The 14,982-nt window shown below is 45.9% G+C and overlaps 2 protein-coding genes across 3 annotated transcripts in view; one reads left to right on the top strand and one right to left on the bottom strand.

Moving 5' to 3' along the window:
- RBPJL (recombination signal binding protein for immunoglobulin kappa J region like) overlaps positions 1–14,982 on the bottom strand; it is a 41,487-nt gene that overhangs the window by 19,285 nt on the left and 7,220 nt on the right. Inside the window, exons 2-3 of one of the 2 annotated variants that reach the window (XM_035121697.2) lie at positions 6,542–6,659; positions 3,219–3,260 (exon numbers count right to left, since the gene is read on the bottom strand). In XM_035121697.2, coding sequence (XP_034977588.2) covers positions 3,219–3,260; positions 6,542–6,659 — 160 coding nt within the window. The remainder of the gene's footprint in view (positions 1–3,218; positions 3,261–6,541; positions 6,660–14,982) is intronic. The other variant, XM_035121698.2, reaches the window with a different exon arrangement.
- Positions 6,556–14,982, top strand: part of MATN4 (matrilin 4) — a 44,422-nt gene continuing 35,995 nt past the window's right edge. Inside the window, exon 1 of the mRNA XM_035121696.2 lies at positions 6,556–6,627. The gene's annotated coding sequence lies outside the window, so the exon portion shown is untranslated. The remainder of the gene's footprint in view (positions 6,628–14,982) is intronic.

Genomic DNA, 14,982 nt, shown 5'->3' on the forward strand with positions numbered 1-14,982 from the left:
TGTGAAATAACAAGGTGGTATACCACAATAATTTATTATAGTGTCAAAAGGCCCAGGAGAAATTATTTCTTTGATTCAGCCCTTAAATTCCAGATGTGGTTATATAAACCTCCTGTTGCATGTTGAATAACATATCTTGGCAAAAATAGAAGAAGAATAGCTGAATTGTACTCTATTAAATGAGAATCCCTTTAAGATGGCTCATCTACCAAGGATATGCTTTGGTAAGGAAACATAAATCCAACAGGAAAGAACACTGTTCTTTGCAACATCCAACAATGTTATTAAGCCACCCAAAGGCTTCAGCCAACTGGCTGGTTATCTCCTCTCATTGTTTTCTTTTTGCTCAGTCCCCTGCCTCCTCTGCCCTTTCCCCAGGTTCCAGGTTCCTTGTCTGTTTTGTACTCCCTTTCTCAGCCATCTCTTCCTCTGGGCTTCCTTCTCCTTAACTGTCCTGTCTCCTATGACCTACTTCCAATCCTCTAACTTCCTCATAAACCACTTCTGTCCTTTGGGCCAGTGTGAGGCTTTATCCCAGGCATAGGCAACCTTGGCTCTCCAGATGTTTTGGAACTACAACTCCCATGATCCCTAGCTAACAGGGCCAGGGGTCAGGAATCATGGGAGTTGTAGTTCCAAAACATCTGGAGAGCCAAGGTTGCCTCTGCCTGCTTTATCCCAAGCAAAGCTGACAATGATGCTTGCCCTCACATAAATTGGACTGACAACATGCTGACAATTCTTTACTCCTTGAAGTTGAAACCTTTCGAATCCTGGACAATCCATACCAGGAGATTTACTGTAAAAGCATGTTATACCTTCCAAGAAAATGCCATGTACTTGTGCAAAACTGTTGCCTTTACCTAGGTATTGCATTTTAAAACTGACAGCCACAGTGTGGTGTGGTGGGTATATTTGAGGGTAGCAGGTTATGAAGAAGCTCAACATTGATCACATTTCTCCTGATATATATAGGAACTGGGACGCCTGGTGGTGGAAAAACAATTCATGTTGCAGATCGCTCTGGTACAGAGCTATAAGCACTGACGTTTCTTTTGCCTGTCTATTTTATGCATTGATGGAAGGAGGGAAAAGAAAGCCTGCAATAAGACTGCAATCCTGTATATGCTTACCTGGGAGAAAACCTTGCTGAACACAATGGGACTTGCTTCCAAGTAAACACTCATAAGCATGCACTTTGATCTGAGAGGGCTTAGAAGCCTAAACGGCCAGCAGCTGGGTAATTATGCAAGGACACAGAAATTGACTGAACTCTTTTTGGTATGTTTTGCAAATTACCCAGCATCTCAGTTCCTGTAATGACAGCTTTGATCCTAGCTCTATCTCTTTGCTGCATTCCTAGAACTCTGTGACACCTGAATAGAATTCAGAAACAGCCCGTGCTCTATGAAAACAGGTTCCTTATCCTTGGCTTAAAGGTCTGTAAAATAATCACAGCGAAAGCAGTGTTGATTATATAAGACAGGGATAGGGAAGGCTGTATTAGTGGAAGAACCATAGCTCATTGGTAGAGCATCTGCTTTGCATGCAGAAGGTCCCAGGTTCAATCCCCAGCATCTCCAGGTAGGGCTGGAAAAAATTCATGCTTGAAAGCTCTGAGAGTCACTGCCAGCCTATGGAAGCAATACTAGGCTAGATGGACCATGGGGTCTGACTCAGTAGAAGGAAGCTTCTTATATTCCTTGTGCTTCTATCACACCACCTTTGCCTCACTGTAAAACTATTGTCTCTTTCTGCTCTTTGTTTTACCTTTTGAAATGCAGTTTGGAAGCCCAGCCACTTGGCATGCTCAACCCAGTGGACCACATCTACCCTGTTCTTACACCACAACGGTCTATTGTTCTTAAAATTTTTGTTGGCTGAATTATTTCCATGTTCCATCTTCAGATTTCAAATCTACTGGAGACCACCCAACGTCCATCAGCTGGTTTAAATTTACATTTGTCAAAGTCTGTGGGCAATGGCTTTCTGGCACATGGTATATGTTTAGGATTACAGGGAAGTATTTGTTCCTTCTGACATTGATTATAGCCAATCCATACAAGGCTTTGAGTATTGTGTCATATTTATTACTTGGTCATGTCTGCACCAATGTGCTGCGCTGTTAGCTGGGATAGAGCTTTAATGTCTCTAAAGCACTTCTCTTCCAGTGCTTGAGCTCCCATCCAGGATTCAGATGGCTCTGCAAAGCAGTGCTAGGAAACATAATGTTATGAGTTTGGAGGAGTAGGCTGCATGTAGAGTAGGCTGCATCCAGGGTCTAACCCCTGGATCCAGCAAGTGTTAAAATGTAAGCCAGGCTAGCTTCCTGATGAGACAATTGTTTTTCAGCCATGACTATTCCATGAATCTTGGCCAGTGACTACAGGGGGTTCAGAACCATTTGGCTCTTTTCATGGATCTATAATTCACATGATGTTACGTGATATTTATCTATACATCTATTGATCAATCTGATGACCTATTTATTAATTCATAATGTAACTTAATGTGGAACTGCCACTTTTGGTCAAAATGCACAGCTCCACCATTTTTCTTCTCTATGGTCCTACGTGAATGGTATGCCAACTGATAATTAACACACGAGTGGGGATTTCTGCAGCTGCAAGCCATTATCACTATCAGTATTAAAGGGTATTCGCAAACGGCTAATTTTAACTATAGAACTGTAGAGGTGGAAGATATTTCAAAAGGTTCTCTAGTCTAACCCTCTGCCATTGCAGGGAAGCTGCTGCTATAAGATTCCTGATAGCTGGCCATCCAGTCTCTGCTTAAAAACATCTAATGAAAGAGAATCTGCCACTTCCCAAGGCAGTCCATGTTTACCGTACTTCAAATTCCTTATCTTGTAAGTTGAACCTATTGGTCCAGGGCCTGCCCCCTAGCACCAGAGAACAACTTTGCTTCATCATCTACAGGTATGTGCCAGTCCTTCAAATATTTGAAAGTGGCTATCGTATCACCTCTTTATCATCTCTTCTTTCTTTGTTGTTCTCCTTTGAACCTCTTCGTTTGTCAATATCCTTCCTAAACTGCAGGGCCCAGAACTTTACATTATACCTCCAGGTGAGACCTGGTCATATCAGAATCAGGTTGTACCAAGTCAAAGGGACAACTTCCTTAGAGCAGATACTCTTCTTATATTCTGGTAGTTTATTTGACATCTGAAAGTATCATCCTTGCCAGTTTCTACTCACTTGGCTAAGCTCCGTCCCCGTCCCCCCTGGCCAGGTCCAGCTCTGCACCAAACAGAAAGAATGTTTCCAAACACATACCAACAGTGGAATAAAGGAGAAAAACAAAACCCCTCCCTGGCTATTGAGGACTGTGGATAAAAAGCCTCAGAACGTGTGAATAATTTTTCAATTATGTAAAGTCAGAATTTGATGGACATGTTTCTTGATTGATATTTCCACCTGAACACAGCTGTCCTTACCACCCTCTTCTGGACAGGCAGCAACATGAAGCGCTCAAGACAAATTAAATGGAGGCATGATTGCTGTCCTGCCAAGGAAATTCCATGCAATTAAACACATCGCTAACATAAAAAGCAATGAAATGCTATTAATGTCCAGTTCATGTGCTGGCCAGTCAAGCACTCTCAGGACAGTACGAGTCTAACCTGTGCCAAGATTCTTGTTTACGTTTGTAGGAGTCACATGTACTCCAGCAGGTCCTGGGCCTGATTTCCTTCACACGTCTACACTCGATTACTCCTGTTTACCCCAATTTAAGTGGTGGAGCTTAAAGCCACCCAGAGCCAAATGTGGGTCATACATTCTTTGCACAGAAGGTGTACTAGAAGGCCCTAAATCTTTAAAAGACCAATACAGATTGGATAGCTTAATGCCTGATCACATCATATGCAGGTAACCCCCAATCTTTAATAGGAGCTGCAATATTGACAACACCCATTGACTCTTTCCAACATCAGCCAAGACTTGGGCAAATATCTCTTTAGCCTCTTGCCCTATTTTAACTGCTGAGCTGCTTTAATGGGGCTGTTTTACGGTAGATTTAATAATGGGTGTTTATATCTTAATGTTTGGATGGGATCATTTTATTGTGTGTGGTGTAATTGTTTTTAAAACATTTTAAAAATTGGTTTCAGATAAATATGAAAACAAGAACCATTCAACACTTATCCAGCATCACATCTAATGCTGTTTGTTCTGTCCATTGACTTTAGACTTTAGGCTTATACATTCAATGGTCAAATACATTACTTAACGTCATCTATCCAAGCAGAAGACTGAGCAGACCTACATTGACTCCTAGTATGTTTCCGAGCACAATTCAAAGTGTTGATGCTGACCTTTAAAGCCCTAAATGGCCTTGGTCCAGTATACCTGAAGGAGCGTCTCCACTCCCATCATTCTGCCCAGACACTGAGGTCCAGCGCTGAGGGCCTTCTGGCGGTTACCTCGCTACGAGAAGCCAAAAGCCAAGTTACAGGGAACCAGGCAGAGGGCCTTCTTGGTAGTGGTGCCCACCCTGTGGAATGCCCTCCCACCAGAGGTCAAAGAGAACAACAATTACCAGACCTTTAGAAGGCATCTCAAGGCAGCCCTGTTTAGAGAAGCATTTAATGTTTGATGGATTTCTGTATTTTAATATTTTGTTGGAAGCGCCCAGAGTGGCTGGGGGAACCCAGCCAGATGGATGGGGTATAAATAATAATAATAATAATAATAATAATAATAATAATAATATATTATTATTATTATTATTATTATTAAACAAGATCTTGATTCTGGTCAATAACATAGTTAAAGAGAGGGGTCCATGTTTCTTGAAAGGTACCTCTTTTTGCTTTGTCTTTAATCGCCCTCCTGTGTTTGGTGAGATGCTGAGACATTGTTGTATTCCAGATATTATTTTCCCATATATTAAGGAGTATTTCAGGGTGTAATATTAATTATTCTGTATTTTAACAATGCTGTGCAACTGTAAACAGCTTAGAAACCATATTGGTATCAAGTGGAATATAAATCCACACATAACAACAACAATAAGGATATTAACAACAGAGACTATGGTGGTGTGAGGGTCGAATTTAGGGGCAGGCAGTCCAGATGTTTGTCATGCTGTTATGTCTGTGTTGCGGGAAGGGGTCCCTACTGTTGCTTTTTAAATAATCTGTGGGGAAATGTAGAATGTCAGTGCCCATTCACCAAACTTCCTGTGTCAGAGTGATGGCGATGAGATCCATGGATGCACATTTAAGATATTCTATGACAGGGATAGGTCCCATGTTCAAACTATCCATCAAATTTGCAAAATGGGGTGTGTGGAATGAAACAAGTATCTGGTGATGGAAGCTAGGATAATGATGCCTGCTTTAAGCCTTTTCCAACCTGGTGCCCTCTACCTCTTCCAGCACATCCCAATGGTGAGGGCTGATGGGAGCTAGAAATCTGGAGGACATGTGGTTGGGGAGAGCAGAAACCAGAGATAACCAACACTGCATCCTCTGGTTGTTATTAGATGCCAGCTCCCATCAGCTCCCCTGACAACCGAACTACTGACCAATGGGAATGGGAGTTGAAGTCCACCTTATCTAGAGGGCCCCAGGTTGACTGCCCCAGGCAGAGAACATGTGTGAAAACATGCATTTCCCTTTACATGCCATACTTTTAAATGTGTTTCTGAGAGGGGTTGGGGGTTACTGTTTTCTTTTCTTACTTTATTTTATGTATTTTGTGTTTTTATCTTGTGATCTATGCTGGGCACCGATGAAGCGCAGCATGCACTTTTTAAATAAATAATAACAATAATAATTATAAACTCTTGTTCCTTTGAATGATCTTCAAATATCTAAAGGGCTGTCACGTGGAAGATGGAGCAAGCTTGTTTTCCCCTGCTCTGGAGTGTAAGACTCAAACCACTGGCTTTAAGCTACAGGAAAGGAGCAATTAAACACAAGGAAGAACTTTCTGACAGTTAAGAGCTGTCGGACAGGGGAAACTCTATGGGAAGGTGGTAGGCTCTCCTTCCTCGGAGGTTTCCAAACAGAGTTTGGATGACCATCTGTCATGCATGCTTTAGCTGAGATTCCTCCGTCGCAGGAGGCAGGACTAGATGACCCCTGGGGTTCCCTTCCAGCTCTACGATTCTATGATCTGTCAGCCTGACTTGACCAGTCTCTTCCTTGGAGACTCGGGCTCCTGTCTCTCCCGCCTTCCTTGACCTTGCGAGACAGCCTCGGGGAACCCGCCCACCCCCACCCCGAAGATCTTCGTGGGAGAGGGCGGGAAGGAGACGGCGCCACCCCCCCCCTGCGCGTTGCCAGGCGGCGTGGGTGGGGCCGGGCCCGCGCAGCCCCGCCACTCGCCATGGGGCTACAGCCCCACTCTTTGCAGCCTCCAGGGGGAGGGCTCGGCCCCCAGTCTCTACCCACGCCGCCCCGGTTAAATGAGGCGCCCGACGCTCTGCCTCCTCTCAGTCCCGAGCAAGCGGCCAGAGCGCAACCGGCACCGCCAAGCAGCGGTCTCCCTTCTCTGCGCCCCACCGCCTTTACCTGCTCCAGGACCAGGGAGGCGTCGTCCGGCTGCCGCTCTCCTCGGCGTCGCGTGGCTGCCCCTCTTCGCCTTCCAGGCGGCCGAGGTGAGTGAGGGGCTCCGGGGAGAGCCGGGCACCTGAGGGCGAGAGAGCGCGGGGATGAGGGAGCGCATGGCACCAGGATTCATGACCTCCCCCGGGCAAGGGGGCAGGCTGGGTATCCTGCTGATAACGGGGCGCGGGGGGGGGGCGGTGAGGAGGCGAGTCCCTTCAATCCTGATTTTTTTTCTTCCTCATCCCCCGAGAAACTGTTTTCCCGCCGCTCCCCTGGCAGAAGGCAAAGCCGAGCTGGAGCATCTCCTCTGCTTATTGCATATTAGCAGTAGGTAAAAGGTAAAGGACCCCTGGACGGTTAAGTCCAGTCAAAGGCGACTATAGGGTGCGACGCTCATCTTGCTTTTCAGGCCAGAGTTTGTCCACAGACAGCTTTCTGGGCCAGGTGGCCAGCATGACTAAACCGCTTCTGGCGCAACGGAAGCGCAGTTTACCTTCCTCCCGCAGCGGTACCTATTTATCTACTTGCACTGGTGTGCTTTCGAACTGCTAGGTTGGGAGAGGCTGGGTGTGAACCGCGGACCTTCTGATCAAGTGCAGCTGGAAGACTAAAGGGAGTGGGGAGATGCGTGTGTGCGCCAAGGTGGGGGTCCGGAAGCCATTTGGGGTTTCCACATATTATTTATTTTATTAATTGCATTTCTACGCCACCTTTTCTCCCAAGGAGCTCAAGGTGGTGCGCATAGTTCGTCTCCCTGTTTTATCCTCATAACAACCCTGTGAGGTAGGTTAGGCTGAGAGATGGTGATTGGCCCAAGGTCATGTTAATGCGTAGGAAGAGGGTTGTGTGTTAGTCAGACAGACAGAGAAGTTTTTGGAAAGAACACAAGGGATCGTCTCTCCCCCTACCCCAGGCATTCTACTTTTCCTTGACTTAAATACCATGATGGGATATAGATAAACACCCAAGCCTTTTAAACCTCCATAAAAAGAGATTGCACACCTTTCTGAGCAGGACTTTCCCTCCCTATCCAATTCCATGCAGCTTCATCCCAGTTACTCCTCAGATATTTTTGTTTATCTTTTAGGGAAATTTCTGCACCTCTGTTTATAAAATCTATCCCATCTTATCAGGTAGAAGATCAGAATTGCAGATTTCTTGTAATGAGTTCCTGCCTTTCATATCCTTTTATAAATAATAATATTAGCAGCAGCATGTGTATTGGTGTGTGTGTGTGTGTGGTTTTTGCTTGTTATTATGGCATCCCTTTTCGTGTTTTTATATTGTAAACCTCCCTGTGATATTTGGATGAAGGGTGGTGCAGAAATTCAATTTAATAAATATTTGTAATACCCAGAAATCTGTAGCTCCCTTCTGAGTTTTTGTATAGGGCATTGTTTGCCAGGAAATGGATGGCAGTATTGGGATAGAAGAGCCTACTGCCTTCTTATTTGCCCATCCTCTCACTCCCTATTCTCACCTATCTACTAATTCATGTGAGACTCTTAATCTTAGGGTCGTGGGTTTGAGTCTGACATTGGGCAAAAAATTCCTGCATTCCAGGGGGTTGGACTAGATGACCCTTGTGGTCTCTTCCAGTGCTGTGCTATGATCTGCTCAGAGGAGCAAGCCTCGAGCCAGGTATGCTGTTCACTGCTATGAATAAGAATGGGGTCAGTTCGCTGGTCCATCTAGCCTAGTATGCTATACTTTAAGGCTTTTCTAAATTTACCTGGAGATGCTAGAAACTGAACCTGGAACTTTTTATATGCAAAGCATGTGCATAAATCACTCGGCTACAACCTTGTGATAAAGCATAGAGATCCTGCCAATAAATAAAGCTCCCTTTGACCACTCCTGTTCCTCACACAGCACCAGGGGATTGGTTCCTAAGAACTGTGGCTCCTTACAGAGCACAGACTTCCCTTCCCTTCCCTTCTTCTAAGCTCCCTCTGGCCTTGGGCATTTCAGATCTTCAAGCAACATCCCAAGGGTTGTTGGGGGTAAATTTGGAAATGCAGGTGCTTGGCTCAGGGATGCTTCATGCATGGTGATTTTCTTGCACAGGTATGTCACATGAATAGGAAATGTGTGCACCATCACATGCCATGAATGCACACATGCCTTCTGTAAAATAAATGCATACCTGTGCATTGCACATGCTGGTGCACATGCAGTGTAAACTTTCCCACAGAAATGGTAACTGTATAAAAAAGGCATTAAGAGTTTTGAGCCACCTTTGTTTTCTCCAGCCATTTTTCCTGTTGCAATCTGGAAAGTTTTCCTTATCACCCAAGGCCCAGTGGTGCTGGTGAGGAATTTCCTAACATCTCCTTTTAAGGAAATGGTACCTACTTCTTGTATGGTCCTTGTAAGAAATGGTACCTACTTCTTAGTATGGTCCTGATTATCTAGAGCTGCTTACAGCAGTGGTTAGCAATCTGCTCTTAATCTTGAAGGTAACAACTTGTCTGAGACCTTGAATGCTTTTTGCAGCTGTTAACTCCGTAGCTTTGCTCCACACATGACTGTTAAGACTGATGCATGCTTCACTGCAGTGCTCTGAGCACGACAAGATCTGTCCAAGGCTATCATGTCTTCTTCCATGCCTGACTGTTTAGCTTTTACATCTGCTGTACATTGGCTGAAATTGTACCTGCAATCAAGGTACAATGCACGTGGTAGGCAAGTTTGCACAGGCAGTCATTTGCTGCCTAGGTATGTGAGCAGGCGAAATCAGTTAAGCAGCTGTAAGTAAGGGGTTGTTTGCTGTATCCAGCTCATATGTCACTGCAGTTTCTTGTTCTTATGTGTAGCATTGTGACCAAAGCTGGTGTTGGCAGGGGGCCGTGTGCCCTACACTATTTATTTCCTTTGTAGCAGATACAGTGGGATCTTTAGCTGTGGAATCAGCCAAGAATGACTAGGGCTGCAATCTAATGCACACATGACTTCCGAGAAGACATGTATAGGATTTTGCTGTATGGCTCCTACCCTGTTACTCAAAACATGCCAGTTCATAATGTGGGGTTTAACTAATCAATTTTTGCAGCAACCCAAACCCAGGGTAAGTTAATTGTGTTTAAGACCCGTTGGAATTGATGGGACAGAACTTTTACAATTGCAAATTAGTTTATTGCAATGGGATTTAAGCACAACTAATCTCTGGTTTGGGGCCAATAAATCTGCATATATTTGCATATGTATAAACAGTTCTGAAAAGGGGGTACTCAGTTTCATTCTGTTGTGTAGGGATGACGAGGAAGGGTTGCATCTTCTAAGACGATACATAGCACCTGTTATTTTGTATGTATTTATATTTAAAATCGTATTATTCCATCATAAAAATTGCTTATTAATAACCAATCAAGTAATGGAGTGTTGCTATTTACAGTTGAACACAGTGGGATTTCCTTACAAGTCAGTGTGCAGTGTCCAAGACTATAAATGTTGCAGACCTGAAACATTTTGACGAGGTTAGGACCTATAAAAGAATTCTCTGTAATTGGGCAAACTTGTTCCTGGAAGAAAACCATTGCATGTATAATGGCAGCACAGAAAGAGCTCCTATGTAAGAGGCAGAAGCATGTTCTATAGGGGCCTTGCTTACCAGAAAAATTCTAGTGGTTTTAGTGCCGAGAAGGCAGACAGGAAAGGCATGGCTCCATATTGGTGGAGTCAATGGGACTTTTGTCCCATAAACCCAGTGGTTAAAAGCGGCACAATAAATTATCCTTCGAAAAACCTTGCCAGCATCTCACACTGGAATCGCCAAACCTCTAAGAATGAAATCTTGTAAAAGCCAGGGGAATAAGCTGCCTTGAGGATGGAGTTTAGGACCTGGCAGCGAAGAAAACTTTTCTGAAGCGAATCTTTATGGTTCGCTTGCAGAGCTCAGCTTTGGTATTTGCCTCTCAGAGGGTGGCTCTGTACAGTAAGTGGATTTGCTTCAGAGATGGAATTGGCCCCGCATGAAATATGAATTCCTGTCTGGAATCCGGGCAGGAGAGTTTGGTGTTTTGTCCCCCCCCAAAAAAGTAAAATGACACTATCTACCTAAACTAATAGGCTTTTACTGAAGCCATCTGGAAGAACTGTTGTTCAAATCTTTCATAACAAAAGAAAGAAAGAAAGATATCTTCCCCTCCTTTAAAAAAATAATTATTATTTCATCAGACGCCATTTGGTGAGAGAGTCTTTTCTTTTCTTTTGGTTTCCTTTCCCCCCAGACAATTGTATTTCTTTAAAATAGAATTCTGTGTGAATTTGTCCTTTGGTTGTTCAGAACTCAATACGTCTCCTGAGGTTTCCTGCAAGGCTTCTCAAGCAAAGCTTAAAACATTCCTCAGTGTCTCCAACAGGGGCCCTTTGCTAAAATTTCCTGGGTATGCATGCATCTAACCTCATTTTGAGAGGGGGGGAGGGGGATTGCTCAGCTCTCAAGTGTGTGGCTGCAACATCTGAAGAAAGTAGCTGGCATAGATGAATTATAGTCTGCCGCTGCTGGGAGAACAAATAAGAGATACTTGATCTGCCAAGCGCTTAGACTGGAGTGCTCTGATTTAGAGTGAGTTAATGGTGCAAAGCTTATGTATATTGACTTGGGCATAAGTCTCATAATATTTGGTGGTTCTTACTCCCAGGTAAGTGCACATAGAATAGCAGTCTCAGGCTTCTGATGGCATCTTTTAAATGCCAATGGCACAGTCTGGCTTGGAATAAGACATCTTCCTATGCCCCTCTTCTTTGCCTCTGTCCCACTGCAGGTATTCCATGACCTATTGCAAAAGTGGGTGGCATACGCCCCCCTCCAACTTCCATCTAGACAAGCAAGAGGGATGACCACTTTTCAAGCACATGTTGCAGTTAGGCAAAAGCAGTGGCGGAGCTTCATGCTCTGCCACCGGGGGTGGAGAGCAGGCGTGCTGCCCCCACGGACGTGGCGTGCATTCTGGGGGCGTGATGCTCCGTGTGCAGGGGCGTGGCGTGCGTTTTGGGGGCGTGGTGCGGCATCTGCGGGGGCAGCCGCGATAGCGCCCCAGGGATCGCGCTGCCCGGGGCGGTGCGCCCTCACCGCCCCCATCTTCCTACGCTACTGGGCAAAAGCTCTCGAAGCGGGTGCAGAACAAGGCTGGGAAATGGGGAGCTGTCTTATACTGAGTCAGACCAGTGATAGCAATCCCCCAGGCACTGTTTGCAACTGGCACAGGTCCAGTTGCAACCACATGAAGATCTCTGGATGCCAGGTTGGCAACTAACATCTCTATCTGGCTGGCCCCTCCAGCTTTCTTAAACAGGTAAGAAGAAGAGCTTAGCCATTGCATTTATACACCACCTTTTCCTCCAAGGAGTACATGGTTTATACACACACACAAACACACACACACCAAGTTAATCCCTGCAGCGACCCTGTTAGGTAGGTTAAGAGGCTGTGACTGGCCCAAGGTCACCCAGTGAGCTTCATGACGGATGAAGAGTTGGACCCTCATCTCCCAGGTCCTAGTCCAACACTCTAATCACTATGCCACACTGGTTTCCCAGAGTGATTCTGCTCTATAAATTAACTAGGCAACTAAATATGGGAAAAGCAAAATACCGCTTAGAGAAGGATCTGAAATAGTTTACTTGAAGCTTGAATGTGTTTTATTCTGGGTCATTTTATTTGATATTTTAATGCAGGGGTCAGCAACCTTTTTCAGCTGTGGGCCGGTCCACCATCCCTCAGACCATGTGGTGGGCTGGACTATATATATATATATTTTTGGGGGGATGAACAAATACCTATGCCCCACAAATAACCCAGAGATACATTTTAAATAAAAGGACACATTCTGCTCATGTAAAAACACGCTGATTCCCAGACCATCTGTGGGCTGGATTGAGAAGGTGATTGGGCCGCACCCGAGCCTCGGGCCTTAGGTTGCCTACCCCTGTTTTAATGTCACAGATCAGACGTTAACACTTCCCTGTAGCTAATTTAAAATGAATGGAAGCTTCCAGTCTCCTTGTGGTTGTACTGGAAGAGCGGGTTGGGATGGGGGTGGGAATCATGCAAGCGTAAGGCTTTTCTGGGCACCTCCCTATCATGCCAAACCATGGTTTAATGTGAAGTGCGAACAATGCCAATATTTAGCTTCCAGTTGCTCTGCATTGATTCTCCCTTCCTGAAATATTGTTGCCTCAGGTTTCCTCATTGCAAGGTTTCTGCCTGTGGGTCTGCTTTATTTCTCTGCTCCAGAACCCCTGGTGTTTTGTGCTGCAGAGGATTATGTAGGTGCATTCTGGTGAGGACATGCTCTTAGGAGAGGCACTTGCAAAGCTTGGTGGCCCTCACTGACATCATTTACCCATAAGGCTAAATGTTCTGATTAACTGAGAGATTGTCTGTAGCAGCTTTGCTCCTATTCCTCTGGTCTTGCTTCTGCCACACTGCTGTGAGCTAAACCATGGTTTGGATTAGCATTGTGTCTGAATGCAAACTCGTGCTTTGTCTTCCCCAGACAAACCGTGAGGTGAAAACCAAGAACAGACCTTGGTTACAGGTCATGATTTATCTGAAGAAAGGCAATCCATGAGCCCAATCAGGGCCGTCTTAAGCGTCCCTGGCGCTGTGGTGCGCATAGCTGCCAAGTTATCCCTTTTTAAAAGGGATTTCCCCTTATGCTGAATAGGCTTCCTCGCGAGAAAAGGGAAAACTTGGCAGCTATGGTGGTGCGACGGATCCCTCCGGCGCCCCCCCGCCCCGTTTCCCAACGCAGCGGGCGGGCGCAGCGTGGCTGTCACAGGCACTGCTGCACGGCGGGCGGGCAGGCACAGCGCGGTTGCCGTGGGCGTAGCTGCACGGCCGGCCAGTGGGCGGGCGCAGCTCGCGGCGCCCCCCTGGCGGGCCAGCGCCGTGGTGCCCTGTGCCACCCAGCCTGGCCGTAGGGCCGGCCCTGAGCCCAATACAACCTCCTGTAGTTGTAGATTGCAGGGGAAGAATATTGTTAATGGTTTTCAGGAAAGTTGCATCTGCTGTGTGTTATCATCTCACTGAGGAACTCTCCCAAATCCCTGGGTGAGCTTTTGTGGAAGCATTGACCAAACTGCGGGAGGCAGTGGAAGACAGGAGTGCCTGGCGTGCTATGGTCCATGGGGTCACGAAGAGTCGGACACGACTAAACGACTAAACAACAACATAGGGTTCCCCCAGATATAGATCTACAATTATTATAGAGCAATTAAGTTCTCCCCGCTTCTCCCTCAGCCTTCTTCCAGCTTCCTCCAGACAGAAGGAGCTTTGACTATGTGGGTTCAAACCACTGCATGTCTGTCACCCAGATTTGGATCAGGGACTTCATAAAGGTTTCATTCAGAGGCTTACCCCTACGACTCGCCCTTCACACTTCTATGTTACCCGCTTGTGAGGTGGAAGAATCAGTCTTCTGTGGGTTTTTGCAACACAGACATAGCTTTAAGTATCATATAACATTTTATATGTAGTAGTCTCCCCACTTCCCGCCTTCATGCATCTTGGCAAAATGGGCAGATTGTTTTGAAATAGCCTTGTTAAAACAGGGCTTGGAATAGAAATGGGTGTAGGAGGTGTTACATATATACCAAGAGCTTCATGACCCCCCCCTTTCTTTCAGCAAATGAACATGGTACAACAGTTATTCTAAGAACAGAATTGCATGCTACCTGGCAAATGGCTGCTTTCAGACCTGCTTTTGCCAAGATAATGCACAAGTCAGGAGACAGATTCCCAGGGGAGAAATGCCATGGATCCTTCCCTCCAACCCCAGTCCCGTTTCCCTCCTAGGTTGTTTTCCTAGGGGATGTTGGAAGGGGAGAATCGGTGGGCAAGAAGAACATTAAGTACTCCCTCCCAAAATTAGATTCTCCTGGGGCCAGCCCTACTATTAGGCAAAGCAAGGTGGCTGCCTCAGACAGCAGATGCTGAAGGGCGTGGGGAGTGGTGGTAACCTGCAGGAGGGCAGATATGTGTGCCACACAGCCCCATGCCTTCTAAGCTACTCTGCTGTCCTCAAATGTGCTGAAGGACAGCATCATGCTGCAAGGATTGAAAGAAGATAAGAGCCTGCTGGATCAGGCCAATGGCCCATCTAGTTGGGCATCCTGTTCTCACAGGATGGGAAGCATACAAGAAAGACCTGAATATAACAGTTCTTTTTCTCTACTTATAATTCTCAGCAACTGGTACTTATAGAGGCATAATCCCTCTCTCCGACAGTGGAGGCAGAGTACTGCCATCCTCCATGAATTTCATAGAATCACTAGCTGGCCAGGCCACGCATTGCTGTGGCTCATCCCTGTGATTTCCCCCCCCCTGTCCCGATCTATGACCTATCCCGTCCCCTCCTGCCCCAACCCACACCCAGGCGAGTCCCCACCTCCATTCGGCC

This window comes from Zootoca vivipara, chromosome 7, assembly GCF_963506605.1.
Source record: "Zootoca vivipara chromosome 7, rZooViv1.1, whole genome shotgun sequence".
Taxonomy (NCBI): domain Eukaryota; kingdom Metazoa; phylum Chordata; class Lepidosauria; order Squamata; family Lacertidae; genus Zootoca; species Zootoca vivipara.